General features: G+C 41.7%; 5 protein-coding genes across 13 annotated transcripts in view; 1 reads left to right on the plus strand and 4 right to left on the minus strand.

Moving 5' to 3' along the window:
• The window catches only part of LOC118720022 (G-protein coupled receptor-associated sorting protein 2), a 36,869-nt gene extending 24,031 nt beyond the window's left edge, over positions 1-12,838 (minus strand). For 3 of the 8 annotated variants that reach the window (XM_036439953.2, XM_045582395.1, XM_036439948.2), the window contains exons 1-5: positions 12,727-12,838; positions 12,458-12,516; positions 10,517-10,609; positions 8,742-8,798; positions 6,718-6,884 (exon numbers count right to left, since the gene is read on the minus strand). The gene's annotated coding sequence lies outside the window, so the exon portion shown is untranslated. Of the gene's footprint in view, positions 1-6,717; positions 6,885-6,957; positions 7,019-8,741; positions 8,799-10,516; positions 10,610-12,457; positions 12,517-12,726 lie in introns of all 8 variants that reach the window. The other 5 variants (XM_045582390.1, XM_045582393.1, XM_045582394.1 and 2 more) reach the window with 5 other exon arrangements.
• The window catches only part of BEX4 (brain expressed X-linked 4), a 667,575-nt gene that overhangs the window by 200,570 nt on the left and 443,225 nt on the right, over positions 1-23,780 (minus strand). The gene's annotated exons all lie outside the window — the stretch shown is intronic.
• ARMCX5 (armadillo repeat containing X-linked 5) lies at positions 8,406-15,693 on the minus strand. Its single transcript, XM_045582447.1, is given in 5 exon segments — positions 8,406-10,209; positions 10,211-10,346; positions 10,517-10,609; positions 12,833-12,935; positions 15,574-15,693. Coding segments are annotated over 5 exon segments (1,959 nt in total). The 3' UTR covers positions 8,406-8,702.
• The window catches only part of BEX5 (brain expressed X-linked 5), a 64,026-nt gene continuing 53,137 nt past the window's right edge, over positions 12,892-23,780 (plus strand). The window contains exon 1 of one of the 2 annotated variants that reach the window (XM_045582412.1): positions 12,892-12,973. The gene's annotated coding sequence lies outside the window, so the exon portion shown is untranslated. The remainder of the gene's footprint in view (positions 12,974-23,780) is intronic. The other variant, XM_045582413.1, reaches the window with a different exon arrangement.
• The window catches only part of LOC118720243 (nuclear RNA export factor 2), a 31,694-nt gene continuing 29,576 nt past the window's right edge, over positions 21,663-23,780 (minus strand). The window contains 5 exon segments of the mRNA XM_045582448.1: positions 21,663-21,940; positions 22,461-22,533; positions 23,300-23,342; positions 23,439-23,554; positions 23,650-23,708. Of these exon segments, the coding sequence (XP_045438404.1) occupies positions 21,754-21,940; positions 22,461-22,533; positions 23,300-23,342; positions 23,439-23,554; positions 23,650-23,708 (478 nt within the window). The 3' untranslated portion in view covers positions 21,663-21,753.

The following is a 23,780-nucleotide window of genomic DNA, read 5'->3' on the forward strand; positions in this document are numbered from 1 at the left end:
AAATCTGGCTAAAGGAAGTACTAAAACTAGGGAAATAAAGAAGCCATATCGAGACTCACAGAAGGGGCAGAGACACAGAATGAGCTAGTCCACACTCACATGTAGACTATATCTCAGCTGCAGAGGTCCCCCCTGAGGAATGAGGGGGTTCCAGCACCACACCATACCCCCAGCCCAGGGTTCCAGTGCAAGAAAGAGAAGTCTCCATAACTTCTGACTGCATAAACCAGCAGGGATTGAGGCTGAGTAAGACAAAAGGATGCTGGAATCCCAGACAGTTCCTGTTAAAGGGTCCATGCACTTACTAGTATTTGGACTCACTTCTCTGAGCTCCAGCATCGGGGGAGCAGCTTTTGAAAGGCACCAGAGATGTAAAGGGAGAAACTGAACTGTCTGGCATCAGAGCGAGAGCTGGGGATGCAGCTTTCTCCCAGATAGGAAATTCCAATGACCACCTCCTTAGGTCTGATTAATTTGCTAGTGGCTCACAGAACTCAGAGAAATATTTTATTTACCAGATTACTGGTTTATGATCAAAGGATATAACACAGGAAAAACCAGATGAAAGAGATATGGCAAGGTATGGGAAAAAGGTGCAGCTTCCATGCTGTCTCCCAGTGCTCTACTATCCCAGAATCTACACATGTTCATAAACCAAAAGCTCTCTAAACCCTATCTTTTTGTGTGTGTGTGTGTGTTTTTATGGAGGTTTTATTACAGGATTGATTAAATCATTGGCCACTGGTAATTGATTCAACCTCCAGCCCTTCTCCTTTCCTAAGAGCTGGTGGTGGGGTGGTTGGACTGAAAGTTTCAACCTGTAATCACATAGTTGGTTCCTCAGCCAATCAGCTATCATCTTTAGGTGCTTTCCAAAAGTCACCCCATTAATATAAACACATTCATAGTGGAAAGGGGCTTGCTATAAATAACAAGACACCCATTTTACTTCAGTGGCTCTGAAGTAAATTTCAGGAACTAAAGACGAGACAAAATATAATGACAAAATAAGCCCCTATTACTCTTATCACTCAGGAAATTTCAACCATTTTGGGAGGTGTCAGCCAGGAACTGTGGACAAATAGAAACTATTAATATATATGAGAAGTATATTTTGGTCATTGGGATGACCAAATATATGCATATTTCTTACATATCACAATATCATACAAAGTTTGTTACAACAACTTTGGTAATCTAAGGAGTATGGTACAGTAAACACTCAATTTTGTGGACTTCAATTTAGTGGATTTCGTATTAAAAGACAAAATTTCCAGTCCGTAAGTCATATGTGAAGATTCACACCCCGTTCATTTTAAAATGCTTTGAACTAAGATTTGCTTACAGTTAAATTAACAGCTTTTTTGTTATTAATTCAGTTACTTTTAACAAATTTTAGCTAACAGATCATAAGTTTGAAAAATACTGCTGTAATTCCACAAAATAAGTAAATATTACATATCTACAACTACAGTCTACATATTTAAATCCAAGAGTCACCATTCGCAAACAATGTTCAGTGAATGATTAGCATGTGATCACAAAGCATTGCACTTGGTAATTGGTTCTGTTGTCACCTGGTGTGACTTTCTATAGCAATTTTAAAGCATACTGGCCAATGTTCCCTTGTATGTTCAGCCATGCCCCAGCTGCAAGCATTTGTTTACTTGAGGTGACTGGTGAATGTACACATTTACTACACTTCTTCAGTATAAATTTAAAATTACAGTAATATACATAGAAAACTTTTCTGTGAAATCAATACTTAATTTTCATTACAGAAACGTGTCTAAATAAGTAAAAACAGGTCAACTAACTAATTTGTACATTTTTAACATACCTATTTGGAAAACCTATTTTATTACATAACAGACTTTTGGCTTTAATGGACTCCCCTTGCTTGAATTAGTCTATTATGTCGAGGTTTTACTGTACTGACAAAAAGTTAGACAATAAACCAGTGAAACAGGATAGATAGCCCAGAAATAACCCCCTGCATACATGGCCAAATGGTTTTTGACAAGGGTACCAAGACCATTCAATTAGAAATAAACATTCCTTTAAAAAAATGTGACTGGGAAAACTGAATTACCACATGCAAAATAATGAATTTGGACCTTTACCTTACATCATATACAAAAATTAACTCAAATGGATCCAAGACAAACTTAAGAGCTAAAACTTTGAGACTGTTAGAACATACGGAAGAACTTCATGGCATTGGGTTTGGCAATGATTTATTAGCTATGAAAAAAACCAAACACATAGGAAAAATAGATAAATTGGAGTTCATCAAAATTAAAAACTTTTGTGTATCAAAAGACCATTTCAGGAAAGTGAAAAGACAGTTCCACCGAATGGGAATAAATACTTGCAAATCATATGATAAGGGGTTAATATCAACAATACATGAAGAACTCCTAAAACTCAACAACAAAAGACCAAACAAACCTATTTTTAAAGTTTTAATTTTAAGGGCAAAGGTCATGAACAGACATTTCTTCAAAGAAGACATACAAATGACCAATAAGCAAATCTATAATAATAAAAGCACAATATGCAAATCAACTGAACGGCTGAACAGTGGAAAGACCATCTGGACAACCTTCCAGATGAGGCTGGGGCTGCAAGGGCCGAGGCAGCCGGGGCTGCGAGGGCCGAGCCCCTTGCAAGAATTTCGTGCATCGGGCCTCTAGTGGAAATATATTCAACATCACCAGATATTAGGGAAATACAAAGCAAAACCACAAGATACCACTTCACATACATTCAAACTGGTCAAAACACAGAAAATAACAAATGTTGGCAAGGATGAGGATAGATTGAAACCCATGTGCACTGCTGGTGGAAATGTAAAATGATGCTTCTTTGGAAAACAGTATGGAAATTCCTCAAAAGATTAAACATATGATAATTCTATTTTTAATAATTCTACTCTAGTTATATACTCAAAATAACCAAAAGCAGGGACTCAAATAGATATTTATACAACCAGTGTTGTTAACAGAATTATTCACAATAGCCAAAAGGTGGAAATAACCAAGATGTCCATTGACAGATAAAATATTGCTAAAATAAATATTTATATAAATTGAAAAGAATCCTGTATTCATAGATTGGAAGACTTAATGTTATTGAGATGGTAATACCTCCAAAGCAATCTATGGATTGAATGCAATCCCTGTCAAAATCCAAATGGCTTTTTTTTGTATAAATGGAAAAGTTGATCCTAAAATCATATAGAATGGAAAGAGATAGATTAACAAAAACAATATTGAAAAAGAAGAAACTTTGGAACACTTACACTGCCTGATTTCTCAAGTTACTACAAAGCTATAGTAATCAAACCCCCCACCCCCATGGAATAAAGATAGACATAGAAATGAATGGAATGGAATTAAGAGTCCAGAAATAAACCAATATGTCTAGGACCAATTGATTTTGACAAGGGTGTCAAGTAAATTCAATGGGAAAAGAATAGACTATTAAACAAACCCTTGAGTGGGAATGTAAAATGGTGCCATTGCTGTGAAAAATAGTTTGGCAGTTCTTCCAAAAGCTAAACATAGAATTATCATATAGCACAGCAATTCTACTTCTAGGTATATTCAAAAAATTGAAAACAGGAACTCGAACAGTACACCAATGCTCATTGCAGTGCTATTCATAAAAGTGGAAACAATTTAAGTGTCCATCAACAAATGAATGGTAAACAAAATGTGGTGTACACACATAGGAATATTACTCTCTCTCTCATTCTCTCTCTCCCCCCTTCCTCTCTCTCTAAAGTCAATAAATAACAATTTAAAAAAAACTTAAAAAGGAATAAAGTTCTGAAACATGCTACAACATGGATAAACTTTGAAAATGGCATACTAAGTGATATAAGCCAGACAGAAAAGGACAAATACTATATGATTCTACTTAAAAGTAGACTGGTGATTACCAGGGGCTAGAGGGAGGGGAGAATGAGAAATTATCCTACATAATAAAAGAGTAATATACAAATTAACAATCACTCCGCTCAAGCCATGCCCACCAGTCAATCAGAGTGAGTATGCAAATTAACCCCAACCAAGATGGCTGCAGCCACAAAGAACAGTTGAGAGGCTTGAGTTTCCCTGGCAATAGAGGAAGCCAAGCTTTCCACACACCCAGGCCAGCCTAGGTGTCACTCAAGGATACAAAGTTTTAATTATAGTAGATAAATCCCAAGAAAAATGTTGGCAGCCACGGAGCTGGAGAGAACAGGCTAGGGTTGCCCCCGGCAATGGAGGAAGCCAAGGTTTCCACCTGCCCTGGTTGGCCTAGGCCTTCACTCAAGGCTACAAAGTTTCAATTATAGAAGATAAACAAATCCAAACAGAAATGGCGGCAGCCATGGAATGAGCAGGGACCTTAGCTCCACTCCAGGCTACGAAGTTTCAATTGTAGAAGGTAAATAAATTCCAGATACCAGGGCCTCCGCTTGGGTTGCTGGGGGGCGTGGCTGACCTGCTAACCACCTCAGGTCCCTCGCCCAGGCCGCCTCACACCCCAAGGGAACCCCCACCCTGATCCAAGACACCCTTCAGGGCAAACCAGCTGGCACCCATCCATGCACCAGGCCTCTATCCTATCTAATAAAAGAGTAATATGTAGATTTACCATCATTCCAACACACAAGATGGCTGCCCCCATGTGGTCAAAGATCCTACCCCCATGTGGACACAAGATGGCTAACACAAGATGGCCAGCAGGGGAGGGCAGTTGAGAGGGGCCAGGTCTGCAAGGGAGGGCAGTTGGAGGTGATCAACCCTGTAGAGGAGGGCAGTTAGGGGTGGTCAGGCCGGCATAGGAGGGAAGTTGGGGGCAAACAGGCTGGCAGGGGAGCAGTTAGACATCAATCAGGCTGGCATTGAAGTGGTTTGGGGGTGGTCAGGCTGGCAGGCAGAAATGGTTCAGGCAATCAGGAAGGCAGGCAGGTGAACAGTTGGGAGCCAGCAGTCCTGGATTGTGAGAGGGATGTCCAACTGCCCATTAAGACCCGATCCCGGGTCCCAGATTGGAGAGGGTGCAGGCTGGGCTGAGGGACACCCCCCACCCTGTGCATGAATTTCATGCACCGGGCCTCTAGTTACTTAATGGTAGCGCAGCTTCTTTATCAGGTGATGAAATGTTTTGGAAATAGATTGTAGTGATGGTGTCAATTAATTGTACACTTAAAATCATTAGCATGCCAATTTTCTTGTTATGTACTTTATAACATGCCAATTTTTTTGTTATGTATTTTATCACAATAAAAAGGCAAATTTAATAACATGTTGAATGTGATAAACCACAAATGCTTAGGTAGGAAATGAAGGTAAGGCAGAAGTGGTCTACACAAAGAAAAAAGAGAAGGGTCAGGTGTTACCAACACACAAATTAAATTTGGGATGGGCAATGTACTTTACTAGGAGCTATGTTGGGGTACAGAGTTAAAAAGTGGTCACATATGCTAGATCCAGATTCAGAATGCAAAGGTTTGAATCTCAAAAGGAACAAAATAGAGGAACAACAAAAACAAATTCAATGAACTTGGTCAAGTTATTTAACCAGTCAGTATCTCAGCTTTCTCACATGTAAAATGTGGATAACAGTATCTACTCCATTGGACTGTTTTAGGAATTAAATGAATTAATACAAGTAAAGCACGTAGAACAGTATCTGGTAATAGTAGGCACTTCAATAAATGTATAAATGTTAATTATTATTACTGTACATAATAAAAAAAAATAAGTCTTTGGAGTCAGATACTCTCAAACCTAAGCTTCCCCCTCTATACTGTCCCTAAACACAAGTTCAAACTTAAAATTAAGATCCCACGACATGATATAAAGACAGACATGCTAAAATAGAGGAACAAAACAAACAAAAACACACCCCTCTGGAAATGCAGAAGGAGCTATTAATTTCAACGTGGGGAAAGGGAAGATAAGTGTGTTGGAGAAGACTTCAAAAAAGATCTGGCATTTTAACTGAGCTTAAATTATGAATTAGTTTCCCCATAGTCAGAAAAAGGTTATAAGGGCATTGCAACATAGTGAACAGTATGAGGAAATGCACAAAAGTAGGAAAAGTACAAGAAATAGTCAACAAATAGTCCAGTGACTTGAATATAGGTCAATTAATGGGACATAATGGGCAAAATGGAAAAGTGCTGAAGAATAAAGTTTTGAAAGCCTTGCTAGGGAACTTGGCGATATCTTATAAATTTCCACTGAATGTTCCTCTTTTAAAATTGAGGACATAGTAGAGGGCCAGTGGGTGCTAATATTCCAGCTTTGCTGGAGGAAGATTCCTTGCAAAGAGTCCAGGTCCTTTTTGAAGTTTTCTCGGAACAGCCTTATTTTCCCTTTTCCCATGTTTTAATTAATAGCTCCTTCTGCATTTCCAGAGGTGTGCTTTTGTTGTTGTTGTTCCTCTATTTTGTTCCTTTTGCAAGATGAGAAATCCACACTAATTTTTATTTCTGGTTGAAACACTTTATATATAATTAACATCTTGATTAGCCCTGATACTGCATGGGCTCGCCTGAATTATTTTACCAGGAAAGGAGATGAAACAGAGATTAAGTTTTGATCTCAATGACACCCCAAGAACAATTTGGCAAATGATTCTATCTCCCCTGATTCCCACCCAAAAAGACCATCAGTTACTTGCTTTGATACAAATACTGACATACCCCACACTCACCCTTCTCTTTAGCTGATGGAAAAATCTATAGTCATCAACTGATTAAGTGTTTGCTCCATAGGGAGTTCAAGACACAGAATATTCCAAAGGGTCTGGTCCAGTTGTATAGTGGAGGTTCTCAACTCTGAAAGCAGTACCCAGAGCTGGAATTCCAGGCTATGGGAGTTCTGTGGATTAAAAAGCAAGTTATAAATAACTTAAAAAATCATATGTTACGATTGCACATTCCAAAAAGCTTACCTGCTTTTTTTTCAGGTAAGCTTAATGTCCAAGTGTGACCAGTTATCCTTCATTTTAACTCCTAGATGTATGAAATAGAAGTTCAGACTTTATCTTAATAGAACTTAAACCAGGGATAGCTGCTAAAACTAGGGATACATGATACCTTGTTAAGATTTTTCAGTTTAGGGCTTCTGCCCAATACATAAAATGTTAAGAGAGGAAGTTCAATAGAAAGATTAATATTTGTACACTGATCCTAATATCTCTATCTCCCAATTCTGGGCAGTAAAGAGGATAACAGCAGCAAAGGAAGCAGAAGTTAGAATAGACAGAGGTGGCCCTCACATCCCAATCTATACTCTGGCATTCTATGCCACAACCCCAAAGCCAGAATCTAACTTTAGTTAAGTTTAAATAGGAGGAGCTGAGATAGTATAGACAACATGGCTATACTAAGTTGTACACCTGAACAAATAGGCTAGTGGGATAGGGGAATTAATTTCTTTCTAACAACATACGCCTAAAAAGACTTCGGTATCCTATGACTGTCTCTTAGAGTTGAGCTCTGACCAAAAGGGATCAGTGAAAATCAACTGTGTCCTGACTGGTTTGCTCAGTGGTTAAAGTGTCAGTCTGTGGACTGAAGGGTCTCGGGTTCAATTTTGGTCAAGGGCATATACCTCAGTTGCAGGCTTGATCCCCGGCCTCGGTCCAATTGATGTCTCTCTCACATAGATGTTTCTCTCTCTCTGTCTCTCCCACTCTCTCTAAAAATCAATGGGAAAAATATCCTGGGGTAAGGATTAACCAAAAAACAAAACAAAAAGACAGGGTTGCCATCAAGGATAGGCACAAATAAGTCCAAAGGATTGGCCAGCAAAAAAACAAAACAAAACAAAAACAAAAAAACAAGGATGATACTAAATAGTCACCAAGGTAGGATAAATGAAACTATCCACGAAGCTGTTTAGGTACTCAGAAAGATCTTCCTCTGAGGCTCAGGACTACAGCGGGAGGGATCTGATGAAGCAGTAAATCTGGTACCTCTAGTGTGTTACCTGGATGTTGAGGGCATGGTGGAGTTGTATCACAACTACACTTCCATGGTTTTGCTGAATGAGTGTGAGAACTGGGAATCATTTTGGGGGTTAACAAGTTAAAGGTATACTATGTGAAAGGCTGAACAAAAGTTCTGGGGCTCAGACTGGGATGAAACCATCTGTGTTCCCTTTCTCCTAAGTCTGTGTCTTCACCCCTTTTCCCAGATTTGTCCATATGTCAGCCAGTAGCAGTCATGTCTTCTTGTGTACAGAGTAATTCTACTCTTTGAACATGCAACTAAAGGATCTGTCAATGTGAATTTGTTTGGTTGGTATCCCTCTACACACACAAACAGTGCTTTTTAATATCGTTGTACTGGTTGTGCTTTATACTATACTTCAACTGAAGAACTAGGACAATTTTTTACCAGTTTTAGCATGCAACTTTATTATGTAAATGAAGTCTCAAATGAATACACTTATGTCTATATAAAGCACAGAAGTATATCTTACTCAGGATGAACAGTTTCATTATTAGGTCATGTTACACAAATAATGAAAATATCTCAATTTATATAGCACAATAAAAATGAACATCATCATTTGGTATCCATAAAATTGTCCTTCAAACAACACAGATAACATAAATACTGAACTTATAATATGCATTGGTTTCATATTACACCAAAAATTATTCAAGGCTTTGTGAGAACATTCAGCTATTCAGAGTTTGAGTATTAATCGTATAACTTTATCTCTCACCTCAGGATCACTGTGCTCTGCTAAGTCTTGGAGTTTCTCACTAAACTGTTTTGCTTCCTGGAATATGGAAATAAGTTCAAATTTAGTGAACTCTTCCTTGGTAAATAACTTCACCTTCTTTTTGAATTGGAAATTTATATTCTCAAAAATTTCAATAATATTAAGAATATTGGCCTTTGACTCATTCTTGTTAAAGGGTGCAACCAATGATGACAGTACTTTGGCACTGATCAGTTCTCTTGTATTAGCTTGATTTTTAGCTAAGCGCGAGAACACTTTTAAAACATAATACTTGGTTTTGACATTTCCCTTGCTTAACAAGTCGAGGAGATCTGGAATATAATGGGAAATCATATGGTGATTCTCAAATTTCATACTCAAGTGCTCCAATAATTTTAATTCGGCATGTTGCATGGGGGAGTTCAAAGGATAAGAGATTATGTCCTTACAGACATCATTTACATACAACTCTTCTGATTTTGCTTCTTCAGAAGATTCAGAGCTGTCATCCGCTTTATTTAAAGCTCTGGGGTGTTCTTTAACATTGGGATTATTGACCAGGTTTTCAATCATAACAGTAATACCTACATCATGAACGATATCTTGGGTAAATGGATAAGCAGGACTGATGCCCATTATCATCTTTGCTATTCCATGAATGAAAGGATCTCTAGTTAACGTAAGTAGGGCAACAAGTTTATCAAACTCTTTAGGCTCTAAACTGAAGACACGTGATTTGCAGCGGCAGTTTTTTGGATTGGGCCCATACTTTTCCCTATACCTAATCTGCTCTTTGAGATCAGCTAAGGTCTGGAAGTAAGGCCCATCATCAAAGGGTGGGATCTTGGTCAGAGGCCGAATACCCAGGGGAGTTTCAATCAAGGTCGAAACCAGAGTCCAATTCCCTTCTGGAGGCAAGGATGGTTTCCCTCCATCTATTGGGACTAGGACACTATACCTGGCCCTTGACCATGCTGCTGCTCTTCGCTTTATAGGAAGATCACAACAGGGTCTGGGATGGGGCTCTTCCTTGGTCTTAGGTGGTGGAGGTTTATAAGCTTGAAATGGGTTCTTTTCTTCAGGCCAGAACCAGGATCCTAAACTAGGCTCTTCTCCAGTCCAGAACCAGGAGCAGACATTTTCTTCATCCTCATCATTGGACTCGATTATACCAGCTCTGTCCCCATCCCTGACCTTGGTGCTGGCCTCTTTCCTTCTCAGGGGTCTGGATCCAATATCGGCCTTATTATCAGCCTTGGAAAAGGACCCGATATTGGTTTCACTTCCAGCATCAGCCTTGACTTCATACTTGTGCACAGCACTGAACCTGGATGTAGGCATGGCTTTTGAATTGTTTTGGGGCACTACACCAGGTTCTGCCAGGGGTTTTGCCTTAGTTTCAGCCATGACTCTAGTCTTACTCTTTGCTTCCATCTTGCTCACTTCCTTTGCCGTAGCCATGGCCACAGGTCACTTTCTGTGTCCTGGCCACTGCTCCATCCCCGGCCTTGGCCTGGGTTACTGGTCCTGGGTTACAGGGCCACTGATTATAGTTTTCAGGCCAGCCCAGGCCTGACCTCTGTCCTTGCCTTGGCCTCAGAGCCAGTCAAGATCAAAATTAAAGTTAAGGCCAATTTATATACCCCCACCCGTCACAGCCTTAACCAAAGGTCCATCCCAGGTTGGTGTTTTCATACAAAGTCCAGCAGTCACTCAGCCCCCTTTTCAACTACAGGCTCTGCCAGTGATATAAGCAATGTGCAGAGAAAGCTCACTCAGAAGAATGGCTGTGTGCCTGAGCGCAACCCTGTGGAGGATGGTGGTCTTCAGCCCCTCGAAGGCCACCAGATCTGCAACTGAAGTTGAACCTAGGAGTGGAGGAAGGAAATGGGGCTTTGAGTATCTTCCAATGTTTTGCTCATTTTGACAGGAGGGTACGGAAACTCGGTGTTAAATGGGAGAGGTAGATAATTAGCAATCTCCTTAAATTCACACTCTTCAACTGCAGGTGCTACTAATCTTCTTTCCCATACATAAAACAGAAATATGGAGAGTGGGAAAGCTGGATGGGAGTGAGACAGAGAAATCCCTAGATTGGCTCTTTACCCCTGCTGGAACCAAGCAGATGTCCACTACCTCATCCTACATGACTACTGAGGATGTCTCCATCACATCCATACCAATCTGCACTGATTTGGAGTAATTTCTCTTCCTTTCCTTGCTGCCAATGATGATAAGCTCTACAAAAGATCTATAGACAGATAATCAAACAGGAGGTTATGGAAACCGATCTCTTGGTAGAAAGACCTTGTACTTTCCCTATATTTGTACTTTTTCCAGTGTTCCCCTCCTTCTGGTCCCTTCTCCCCATTGTCCTGCTTTAGGACTACTCCTCTCCTTCCTGCTACCAACCATTTTCCTCTTCAGTGACTGCCCTAACGTTTTCCTTGTTTAGAATTGGGCTAGGGTGAAGCATATGGATAGGAAAATCAGATGGGAAGTTAGAAAAGCAGATGTTACCCTTCTGTAACCCCAATGCTTGTGAAGGTTCCCAACTAAATCAGCAGCAGATCAACAGGGGTTAGTAAACTGGCAAAACAGAAGAGATATAATTCTCTAGTACCTCTACCATCATGCCAATCTTAACAGACACAGGGCACTTTTCATCATTTCCTAGCTTCAAGTTGGGTTACCATTTATAAACCTTCACAACTGAGAGTCCTACAGACTTAAGAGAACACACAGAGACTTACAAATGCAGAGATAAACAAATGGAGACACAGGACACAATGGAGACTGAGTTCTTGGTAGAGAGCAGCATCTAGGACACCAATGCCTTCTTGATACAGATATTTTTTCGCCAAAATTTTCTACCTCCCATTTTCCCAAATCTCCAATCTTCTGTTTCATTCCCCAAATCTGACAACACAAACATCCCTGCATTATAGCGGTGGTGTCAATAGGGATGGAATGCTCAGCCATGGAAGTTCGTTGGGAAATCAATGAAAAGTATTATTTTCAAATTTCATCTAAGTTCTCATGTTTTCATACTTTCCCCAAAACCTATCAGTTGCTTCAGCACAATGAGATGTATTAAAGACCGTTCGGAAAGCTGGAGATCTGGGTTTCCCCTAGACCCCTACCTGCTCTAGTCTTAGCTATCTACCACCTTCAAAGCACTGTCTATTTCCACGAAAATCAGGCTAATTTTCTTTTTTCTTATCCCGTCCCTTCGAGGTCCTCTGCCCCTTACAGATTACAAAAGCATGGAGTACTGCAAACTTAGGAACAGACATACACATATAAAATTCATATGGTCAGACTAGTAACCAGGACATGAGACCCTTTTCTAATTCAGGGCCTTGATTATCAAACACTTACAATCTGCATCTACCCTCTCTCCCTTCCTGGGCTCTCCAGGCAACTTTTCTTAACCAATAGCTGCAGCCCTTCCTTCTATTTTATATAATAATACGCCACTTCTCCACTAGAAGCTGTTATTATACTCTTTTCCCTTCTCCAACACGGTCGGAGGTGGGGTGAGGGTCTGAAAAGTCAAACTAACAAGAGACATATCATTTTAACTTTATCGCTGCGTGGCGATCAAATTAATACCGTCCCTCCATCACTCTCACCGCCCACGCCTCAGACCAGGTCACCATTCATCTCTTATACCCACATCCACGTTCCCAAACCGTACCCGCCTTCTCACTGACCTGCTCTGCTTGGATCAGGGGCAGTTTTCTCATGTCCTTGCCTCAGGGGATGCCATGCCCTACAGAAAGAGGGAAAGACAGTCAAATGGACACCAGGACAATGGCGGCGACTGTGTTTGAGGATTGCCCGCGCGCCTGGGACAAGAGGCCTGCTTTATCAGGTTAAATGCCGTAATTGCCAAACAACAGTCACTTTGGGGCATTTCCCTTTCTTTCTCATCCCCAGGGCTCCTCAGAGACCCGCTCCTCGTGACGAAATCAACAACTACCTTTCCCTCCGCAGGCTCCGCCGTGTTTCCGTCGCCAACACCAAAACCCACTGCGAGCGCAGCGAGCGGAGCTAAGGAGCCCCGGCCAACGCGAGCGGATGGATACCGCGCTGTGCGGAGCACTTCTCCGTCCTGACTTCCGCCCGCTCCCGCGGCTGTTTCCGGTATTGGATGTGCAGCGTGGGAATCTGGATGTAGAGAAAGATGCGCTGGACGGAGAGAAGCCGGCTTTTGTCAGAGGACCTAGGTATTAGTTCCCCTCTTTTAGGAGCTCCCCCCAGCAAGCCTGCATTCCCCCACCCTGTAATGTTCGCGGGTTTCCGGCGGTGACGTCAGGGAACCCGCTCCAGCCTGACTAGGCGGATGGATACCAAAGCGCCGTATTTATTATACAGGTTCACGTCACTAAGTCCTCGGCCCACTGAAATGCGCAGGTTGAAGAGATCTGGTTGGGAGAGAGGCTCGAGACTGAGAGATCAGGATAAATTGTTATCGATTTCAAAACTGTCCCCTCTTTGAGAGAAACCCTTCCACACGAATGGGGCGGGGCATCTGGAAAGCTGCTCTGGTCTGATTGGTTGGTAAATATCAAACTCCGTAATCTTGTTTCTCGCCTAAATCTCTCGCCGTTGTTGCTTACCAAATTTCCTACAGGGAAATAGTCGAGGTAAAGGTGGGATAAGGATAAAGGGAAAACAAATGGAAGAGAGAAGCATGTGAATATCAAACTACCCTTGTGTGTACATGTCCCATTCTTATGTTCTGCCTCCGCTCCTGATGCCAACGGTGATATTTTTTCACACCTAAATATGTGGGAGCTTGAGCGTGGGCATGAGGGAAAATCATTCTGTACTCATGGAAGAGGATTAATACTCAAATATCTTCGTGCCCATAACCCTTCCCTCCCAATCTCATAGTTTGCTTGTCACCTACAATGGAGGATGAAGTAGAAATGAGGTAAGCAGCTACTGAAGTGAGAACGGATTAATTGCTAAACTACCCCATCATCCCATTGTGCGCTCCTTCTAGGCCTGACCCACCACAGCTCCTGCACAAAAAGTCAGGTGGGTAGAGGACGTGTCAGGAAAGCAGGCTGAGAGAGGAAAGGCAGTTTAAGGCCAGACTTTGGAGGTTCTGGAGTGGCCTTCCCAAGTTCTTTCACTGTTCAGGGGTCCACTGAGGGGAAGACAGTGGGAGGGACCTGCCATGGAGGTCAACTGTTTTTCTGTTTATTTGTAGTATTTTTCAAATTGCTTTAAAAATGTTTTAGAAGATTTTAGTAATATAGGGAAAATTCCAAAGAAATGATGCCAAGTGAAAAAATTATTTTGTAAAACAGTGTTATCTAGATGATGTTATATAAGTATAGAGTATGTATAAAGAAAAGCAAAAATCAGCAGTGAAGACTGTGCTCATGATTTGGATTGTGATGGTTTTTCCCCCTTTGGTTTTTATAGTCTTCTGTATTATCGACATTTCAATATACAGTAAGTATATTCATTAAAAATTCAGTACCATTTTTAAAAGAACTCCACTGTAGATTTTTAAAGATTATGACAAAATATAGACAACATAAAATTTACCTCTTTAATCATTTTAAAGTATACAATGCAGTAGCATTACTTATGTTCACAATGTTGTATAACCATCATTATCTAGTTACACAAATTATTTACAAACCCCATATTATTAAGCTCTTACACTCATTCTCCCTCCACCCAGGCCCTGGCATCCACATAACTGCTTTCTGTCACTGTGGTTTATCTACTCTAGATATTTCATGTAAATGGCTTTTTGCACTTAGCAAAGTATTTTCAGGGTTCATGCATATTTTAGTGTATGTTTTTTTAATTGTGGAAAAAATTACACAATATAAACAGATTTTTAACCATTTTAAAGTGAACAATTCAGTGGCATTTAGTACAAATTTTGTAGAACCCTCATCACGATATAATTCCAGAACATTTTCATCACTCTAAAAGGAGATCCTATGTCCATTAAGATGTCATTCCATTTCCCTTTGGCTCCTGAGTCTGGCACACACTAATCTACCTTATATCTATGGATTTTCATACTTTGAATGTTTTATATAAGTGAAATAATACATTATATAGTCCTTTGTAACTTCTTTCACTTAGCGTAAAGGTTCATACATGTTGTATTAGGAATTCCTTGCAGAATCCCTTTGTGCCAGGTCCCATGCCTGCTTCTGTGGGTAAAGCATATGACTAAGTCACACTATCTCCAAAGGCCAACTTCTGGAAGCATTATGTGTCCATTCTCATTAGAATCTATTGACAAACTGCCTTTGTAGTCAAGCCTGATGTGTCTGCTAGAGACTCCCAGGGTGAATGGGGGAGCTGGGGCTGGAGAGGGAAGGGCCTTTCAGTCCTGAACTCGTTGCTCATGGTTGGGCACAGGAAGAGAGATCCAAGACACATGACATACAATGTGTAACATCACTCTTTATTATGAAAAAGAAAAAGAAAAAACACAACCACAGAGATCATGAATGGGGAGAATAAACAGAACAAATGGCAGTTCAGGTGGTTGGGTAACTTTGGCTTCTTGGTCAGCCAGGCCTCCAGCCCCAGTCCTGGGTGTGGCCTTACGCAGTAGAAAAGAGGAATAATGTGGATGAAGACAAAGTTGACACCAAGAGCTCTTTTTAAGGGATTTGTTTGAAGGCCTCCTCTGGGATCTTCCCCTGGGTCTGGAGAGGAGGAGTCAGGGTGTCAGAAGAGCCAGCTCCCTGAGTTTTAGTCCAGGGCACCAGCTTCCATCTTCTTGGCCTCCCCCAAGGCCCAGAAACATCTGTCTTTAACCCACTTGATACCCAGACCTCACCTTGAGCGTAGCGAAGACCTGAGCAGCTTTGATGTAGTTCCACTCATTGTCCTGAAGGCACCTGGAGTGGGAGAAGACTGAGTGATCTCCATCAGTACCACAGTACAGACACGTGACCATGCAGTGCCACCACTAAGCCTATGCCACTAAATCTGTGCTGGGATACATGTACCAGAATGAGCACTATGTTAATGAGGAAGAAAGACCTAGTGAAAACCAGACATCTGTCACTAGCATTCATTCCCACTAGAATTAAAAACAGAGATGTTCAAAAGATCAAGGGAGCTTAATATATAGAATATTGATAAGAGCCGAGGCTGGTTTGGCTCAATGGATAGAGCGTCGGCTTGGGGACTGAAAGGTCCTGGGTTCGATTCCAGTCAAGGGCATGTACCTTGGTTGCAGGCATATCCCCAGTAGCGGGTGTGCAAGAGGCAGCTGATCGATGACTCTCTCTCATCGATGTTTCTAACTCTCTCTCTCCCTTCCTCTCTGTACAAAATCAATAAAATATATATATAAAAAAAGAATATTGATAAGAAAGATGTTCAAGAAAATAACAGCTATAAATTTTAAAATATAAATTTCCAATCATTTTAAATTGGTTTATAATGTACATACTGTAATGTTCATCATTTTAAGGTCAAACATCCACAATTCAGTAATTTTTAGTATATTCATAAGATTTTGCAATCATCAGAACTCCGAATCTAACATCAAGGCATTTTTATCGCCGTAAATAAAACTCCTTACCCATTAAGAGTCACTCTCTAGTCCCCCATTACCCCAGACCCTAGTAACCATTAATCTGCTACCTGACTATATGAATTTTCTTATTTGGGTATTTCATGTAAATGGACTTACCATATATAATACATGGTCTTTTGTGTCTGCCTCTTTCACTTAACATAATAGTATCAAGGTTCATCCATTTTATGACAGGTATCAGAACTTCATTCTATTTTTATTGAATAATATTCCATTGTATAGTTATATCACATTTTATTTATCCTTTACTAAATCGATGGACATTTATGTGGTTTCCACATTTTGGCTGTAAAGAATAATGTTGCTGTGAGCCTAGCTCAGTGGTTGAGTGTTGACTTCTGAACCAGGTCACAGTTGGATTCCCGATCAGGGCACATGCCTGGGTTGTGGGCTCCATCCGTGGTGTGGGGCATGCAGGAGGCAGCCAATCCATGCTTCTCTCTCATCATTGATGCTTCTGTCTCTCTCTCCCTCTCCCATCCTCTCTGAAATAAATTAAAAAAAAAAAAAGAATGCTGCTGTGAATATTTGCATACAATTTTTGCGTGAACATATGCTTTAAATTATCTTTATATATATTCATTAGAGGCCCAGTGCATGAAATTCATGCAGAGGTAAGGTCCCTAGGCCTGGCCAGTGATCAGGGCCAGGGCCAATCAGAGCCTTCCAGTTGCTGGCCAGGGCCTCCCTTCCCCAGCTGCCAGATGCCTGCTGGGGCCTTCCTTCATTCCACACCGCCCCCTGGTGGTCAGTGCCCATCATAGCAAGCGATAGGTCTCCCACTTGAACTATAGTGGGAACAATTTGCATATTAGACTTTTATATATACTGTATACTAGAGGCCCGGTGCATGAAATTGTGTACTGGGGTGAATGTCTCTCAGCTCAGCCTACACCCTCTCTAATCTGGGACATCCCTCTCATAATCTGGGACTGCTGGGTCCCAAATGCTCGTTGGCTTGCCTGATTGCCTCTAACTGCTTCTGCCTGCCATCCTGATCACCCCTTAACCACTCCCCTGCCAGCCTGATTGCCCCCAACTTCCCTCCCCTGCAGGCCCAGTTGCCCCCAACTGCCCTCCCCTAATGGACTGGTCCCCTCCCCCCCCCCCCAACTTCTCTCTCCTGCAGGCCTAGTTGCCTCCAACTGCCCTACCCTGATGGCCTGGTTGCCCCCAACTGCCCTACCCTGATGGCCTGATTGCCCACAACTGCCCTCCCCTACCGGTTATATTGTGGTGGCCATCTTGTGACCACATGGGGATTGCCATCTTGTGCGAAGGCATGATAGTCAATTTGCACATTGCCTCTTTATTATATAGGATAGATGAGTGGAAGTGCTGAGTCATAGGGTAAATGCATGTTTAACATTTAAAAAATATATATTTTATTGATTTATTTTTATTTTTATTTTGCAGAGAGGAAGGGAGAAGGATAGAGAGTTAGAAACATCGATGGGAGAGAAACATCGATCAGCTGCCTTCTGCACACCCCCAACTGGAGATGTGCCTGGCAAGGTACATGCCCTTAACTGGAATCGAACTGGGGTCCCTTCAGTCTGAAGGCCAATGCTCTATCCACTGAGCCAAACTGGTTAGGGCCATGTTTAACATTTTGAGGAATTTTCCAAACCGTTTTCCTAGTGGCTGCATTTTCCATTCCCACCAACAAAGTATGAGGGTTCCAGTTTTTCCACATTTTTGCCAACATTTATAGCCATCCTAGTATGTGTTAAACTAGAGGCCCAGCGGATGAAAATTCATGCACTGGGGGAAGGGGGGTCCCTCAGCCTGGCCTGCTCCCTCTCACAGTCTAGGAGCCCTCAGAACAGAAGCGGGAGGCGACCTGGCAATCAGGGGAAGACGACACCCCATCATACTTCTGCTGCCACTACTGTGTGCAAGCCTTGGCCAGTCCTGGTTACCTGAGCCTCAGGCAGCCCTAGATGGCTGGGCAGCCGCCATCTGAAGCTTGCCTGCACCTTGGTCCAGCCCTGGGAAGCTGGGGGTTTTAAGGGGACTGGGGGACTCAGGAGGCAGGTGCACAGAGTGGCCAGGCCTGCTGCCCTGGTGGGGCTGAGGGGACTGGGTGCCATCACCTTGTGGTTCTGGGGCAGTCAATTAATATATTCCCTTCTTATTGCCTTTGGGTGCCACCATATTTGAGGGTGGGGCAGTCAATTAGCATATTCCCTTCTTATTGGCTGTGAGCACCGCCATCTTTAAGGGCAGGGCAGTCAATTAGTATATTCCCTCCTTATTGTCTGTGGGAACCGCCATCTTTGTGATGGCATGAGGGCCAATTAGCATATTCCCTCTTTATTAGATAGGATAGTACCACATTATATTTTTGTTTTGCATTTCGCAAATGACTAATGATTTAAGTACCTTTTCATTTGCCTTTTGGTCACCGTTTTGGATAAATGTCTACTGAGATCTTTGTTCATTTTAATTGAGTTATTTGCCTTTTCACTTTTGAATTCTAAGAGGCTTTTTTATATATATTCTGGATGTGATTTGAAAATATTATCTCTGATTCTGTGTGTTGTCTTTTCATTTTGTTAGTGTCCTTTGATGCAAAAAATTTAAGTTTTGAAGTACAATTGATTTAATTTAAAATTTTTTGTTTGTGCTTTTAGCATCACATGTCAGAATATGTTGCCTAATTCAAAATAAAAGAACAACTTAACCCAATATTTTCTTCTAAGATATTAATAGTGTTAGCTATAACTTTTTTTTTTAAATATATTTTATTGATTTTGTACAGAGAGGAAGGGAGAGAGATAGAGAGTTAGAAACATCGATGAGAGAGAGTCATCGATCAGCTGCCTCCTGCACACCCCCTACTGGGGATATGCCCGCAACCAAGGTACATGCCCTTGACCGGAATCGAACCCGGGTCCCTTCAGTCCCCAAGCCGACGCTCTATCCACTGAGCTAAACCGGTCCCGGCTAGCTATAACTTTTGATTTGTATTTGTATATGGTGTGAGTTATAGGTACAAATTAATCCTTTTGTGAGTGTGTATCCAGTTATCACTGAATCAGTTGCTGAAAAGACTATTCATTATTCATTGAATATTTTTGCCACTCTGATTGAAAATCAATTATCCATAATGGTGAGAGGTGTGTGTGTGTGTGTGTGTGTGTGTGTGTGTGTGTGCGCGCGCGCAGATTCTAATTCTATTCCATTGGTCTGTATATCTATCCTTAGCCAGTAAGTACCACATGATATTGATTACTGTAGCTTTGTACTATTTTGAAATATGGAAGTTATGAGTCATCTTTATTCTCTTTGAAGATTATTGTGTCTATTCTGGGTCTAGTGCATTTTCCTATGAATTTTAAATTTAACTTATCAGTTGTGCCAAGAAACCAGCTGGGATTTTGACATAATTGAATTGAATGTGTATATAAATTTGGGGAGTATTGCCCTCTGAATATTAATTCTTCTGATCCAGAAACATGGGATATCTTTCTACTTATTTAGGTCTTTTAAAATTTATTTCAATACTTTGCAAATTTTGTAGGATACATTTTTTGTTAAATTTGTTCTTTAGTATGTTATTTTTATGTTATTATAAATGAAAATGTTTTCCTTTTTTTACTCTGTTATTATATTACATAATGTCTCCTTTTTCCTCCCATTGACCACCTCTAGCCCACCCCAGGTCTTCATCACCCTATTGTCTGTATCCATGGGTAACACATATATGTATACAAATTCTTTGGTTGATCTCTTCCTACCTACCTTCCTCCCCTGCCTTCCCTCTGGGGTTTGATAGTCTGTTTCATGCTTCTCAGTCTCTAGATCTATTTTGTTCTTCAGTTTATTTTTTTCACTAGATTCCATATATAAGTGAGATCATATGATACTTATATTTCTCTAACTGGGTTATTTTGCTTAGCATAACATTCCTGATCCATCCATGCTGTTGCAAATGGTAAGAGTTCTTTCTTTTCTACAGTAGCCTAGTATTCCATTGTGAAAATGTACCACAACTTTTTTATCCACTCATTTGCTAATGGGCATTTGGGCTGTTTTCAAATCTTACCTATTGTAAATTGTGCTGGTATGAACATAGCATGCATATATTCTGATTGGTATTTCTGATTTCTGAGGATATATTCCTAGAAGTGGATCACTGGGCCAAATGGCAGTTCCATTTTAAATTTTTCGAGGCAAGTCCATACTGTTTCCCACAGTGCCTGCATCAGTCTGCATTCTCTTCACTTGCCAACACTTGTTGTTTGTTGATGATAACCATTCTGACAGGTGTGAGGTGATAGCACATTGTCATTTGCATTTGCATCTGTGATTAGTGACTTAGAATATTTTTTTATATGTCTCTTGGCCTTCTCTCTATTCAGTTTAGAGAAGTATATCTTTAGGTCCTTTGCCCATTTTTAAATAGGATTGTTTTCTTTTGGTTAAGCTGTATGAGTACTCTATATATTTTGGAGATTAACCCCTTATTGGATTGTTGATTACTGGTGTATAGAAATATAACTGATTTTTATGTATTGATCTTCTATCCTGAAATCATGCTGAACTTGTTTATTAATTATAAAATTTTAATGGTTACCTTGGGATTATATACTATATATACAAGTTCATGTCATCTGAATATATTTTTTAAAATTATTTACATACTAGAGGCCCGGTGCACGGAAACCGGGGGGGGGGTCCCTTAGCCTAGCCTACACCCTCTCACAGTCCAGGAGCCCTTGGGGGTTGTCCCTGGGGGAAGCGGGCTTAAGGTGGCAGTCAGACAGCCTTAGCACTGCCACAGAGGGGGGAGAGGCTCCCGCCACCACTGTTGCACTCGCCAGTCATGAGCCTGGCTTCTGGCTGAGTGATGTTCCCCCTGTGGGATCCGGCTGAAACTGGCTCTCCTACATCTCCCGAGGTGTCCTGGATTGTGAGAGGGCACAGGCCAGGCTGAGGGACCCCAGCAGTGCAAGATCAGGGCCAGGAAGAGACACGCGAGGTTGGCCAGCTGGGGAGGGATTGCAGGAGGGCTCCAGGGCATATCTGGCCCCTCTTGCTCAGCTGGCCCCTCTCACTCAGCCGGCCCATCTGGCTCATTGGGCTGGACCCCAACAGCAAGCTAAACTACGGATCAGAGCGTCTGCCCCTGGTGGTCAGTGCACATCATAGCGAGTGGTTGAGCGGCCTTAGTGTATTATTAGCATATTACGCTTTGATTGGTTCAACTGCTGGCTGGTCAACTGGACACTTAGCATATTAGGCTTTTATTATATAGGATATCAGAATAACATTAATATACATATTTTATGAGCTTTTTTTGAAAGCATAATATCCATATAATTATTTTTACAAATTAACTATGAGATACCATTATTCATTCCTTTGCCCTCCCAGCTCTCTCTTTTTCCCATAGATTCCCAGCACTCACTTTTGAGACCACTCGAGGCTTATCCCAGAATGGATGGAGAAAACCTGCACCATTTCTTGCTGTTCCTGGGAGAGGGTAGACAGGGAGCTAAAGGTGGGTGTAGGTACTGGAATGGAGAATGCACTTTGGGTTTCTTTTATCCTGGCGTTCCCCACAGTCAGTATATCGTTCACGATGCACATACTGGAAGAAATATGGGCCCTCAGACTCCCAAAAACGATCCTGCCCCCACTGCCACTCAGAAACCAGTTTCCTTCCATACCCCAACTGTGCCTGCCCCCAGATTCCTTGCCTGGTACCTCTGCCTCTCCTACTAAGCTCACCTTTGAAGAGATTATTATTCTGAGGACCAGTTTCACTCAAATTTTAGATTTAGTACTAATGCATTTACCCTTTACAGCAGCCCAAGGAATGGATGCTCTAATTCCCATTTTCAGAAGGGGACAATGAGTCACCAAGGTCTTATATCTTCACCAAAGTCACTCTAGCTAGCTATTGAGTATTGAGGTCAGGAAAAGAATATGGTATTCTGACTTCAGAGCTCACAGTCTTAACCACTAACCTATACATCTCTTTGGACCTACCTGTTGGCTTTCCACAATACTGAGAAAATCTCGAGGCTACACCACCATTTTCCTACACCACTGGAATTAGGCTGGGATGGGTATTCATGCCCATGTTGTACCCACAACACAACACTTACCTGGAATTGCTGCCAGAAGATAAGATGAAGGTCCGGGTGAAGGCATGGACAGACCCTTGAGACTTTCCTTCCACTTCAATAACAACAAAAAAGAAACCCCTCTAACAATTGTATGTACTTTTCACACAAGCAGCATTCCCCAATCATGGACTTAACCTGATACTCTTGCAGCACCCTGATGGAAACCAGATCAGGACAGTATTTCACTGTGACTCAGGAGGGAGTTGCAAGGACTGAGAAGACAAAATGGAGATAATCGACTCCCAGTAATAGAACCCCCTAACATGTGTCACATCATCTGAAAAACACATGTTCACTTGATTCACTTTTTAAAGCATTCCTAGAAAAGGATATTACCAGCCCATTTTGCAAGTGAGAAAATGCAATGGTTTGATATTGGGTCCTATGTCACCGAGTAAATAACTGAGATGAGCCGGGACTGTTTGGCTCAGTGGATAGAGCGTTGGCCTTCGGACTGAAAGATCCCAGGTTTGATTCGGTCAAGGGCATGTACCTGGGTTGCGGGCACATCCCCAGTAGGAGGTGTGCAAGAGGCAGCTGGTTGATGTTTCTCTCTCATCGACGTTTATAGCTCTCTATCTCTCTCCCTTCCTCTCTGTGAAAAATCAATAAAAATATAAAAATAAATAAAAAATAAAAAGGCACGGATGCATGTCAGAACACAGTAAGTTGGGGGCAAGGTAGGTGTGGGAGAAAGGGAAGGAAAGGGGAGGGAAGGGGAATGGAGCAACCTGGGAAGCGGGATAAGTTTGGGAGTAAGTCCAGTTAGGGAAAGGGAGTAGTGAGGGATCTGGGGAGTGAACTCTACATACACTCACCTTCCTTAAAAACGCCACTGACAGAAAAACAGAGCATAATTTCCTGAAAGGAGAGAATAGTTATTAGGGTTCTCAGTATCCTAAACCTCATAGCCACCTCTGACTTTCTTGGTCTGCAAGAGAGAAAACGGGTGCTCACCGTGTGGGCCCACAGGTCTACCACATAGGAGTTAAGGTCATGCTGAGTTTTGGGAAACACACAGAGGGAGTTCACAATCTCACGCTTTGTATGCTTCAGTAGCTGAACCCGCAGGTCTGTGGGGGAATGAGAAGGGAGGGTTGGGCCCTTGGGTACTATGATTGCCCCCTTTACACCCCTTTCCCATACTGCGTTCATATCAGGCAATTACCAGAATCCTTGACTTTCTTCATATTCCTGTTATCCTTTAAGTACTCGCACCAGCTGCTTCTAGGGGAAAAAGAGAAACAGGAAGTGGTGGTCCAGACAGGGTAGGTGTTTCCAAGAGCTGGTCTATGTCTG

Source organism: Pipistrellus kuhlii, unplaced genomic scaffold, assembly GCF_014108245.1.
Source record: "Pipistrellus kuhlii isolate mPipKuh1 unplaced genomic scaffold, mPipKuh1.p scaffold_m20_p_16, whole genome shotgun sequence".
Lineage (NCBI taxonomy): Eukaryota > Metazoa > Chordata > Mammalia > Chiroptera > Vespertilionidae > Pipistrellus > Pipistrellus kuhlii.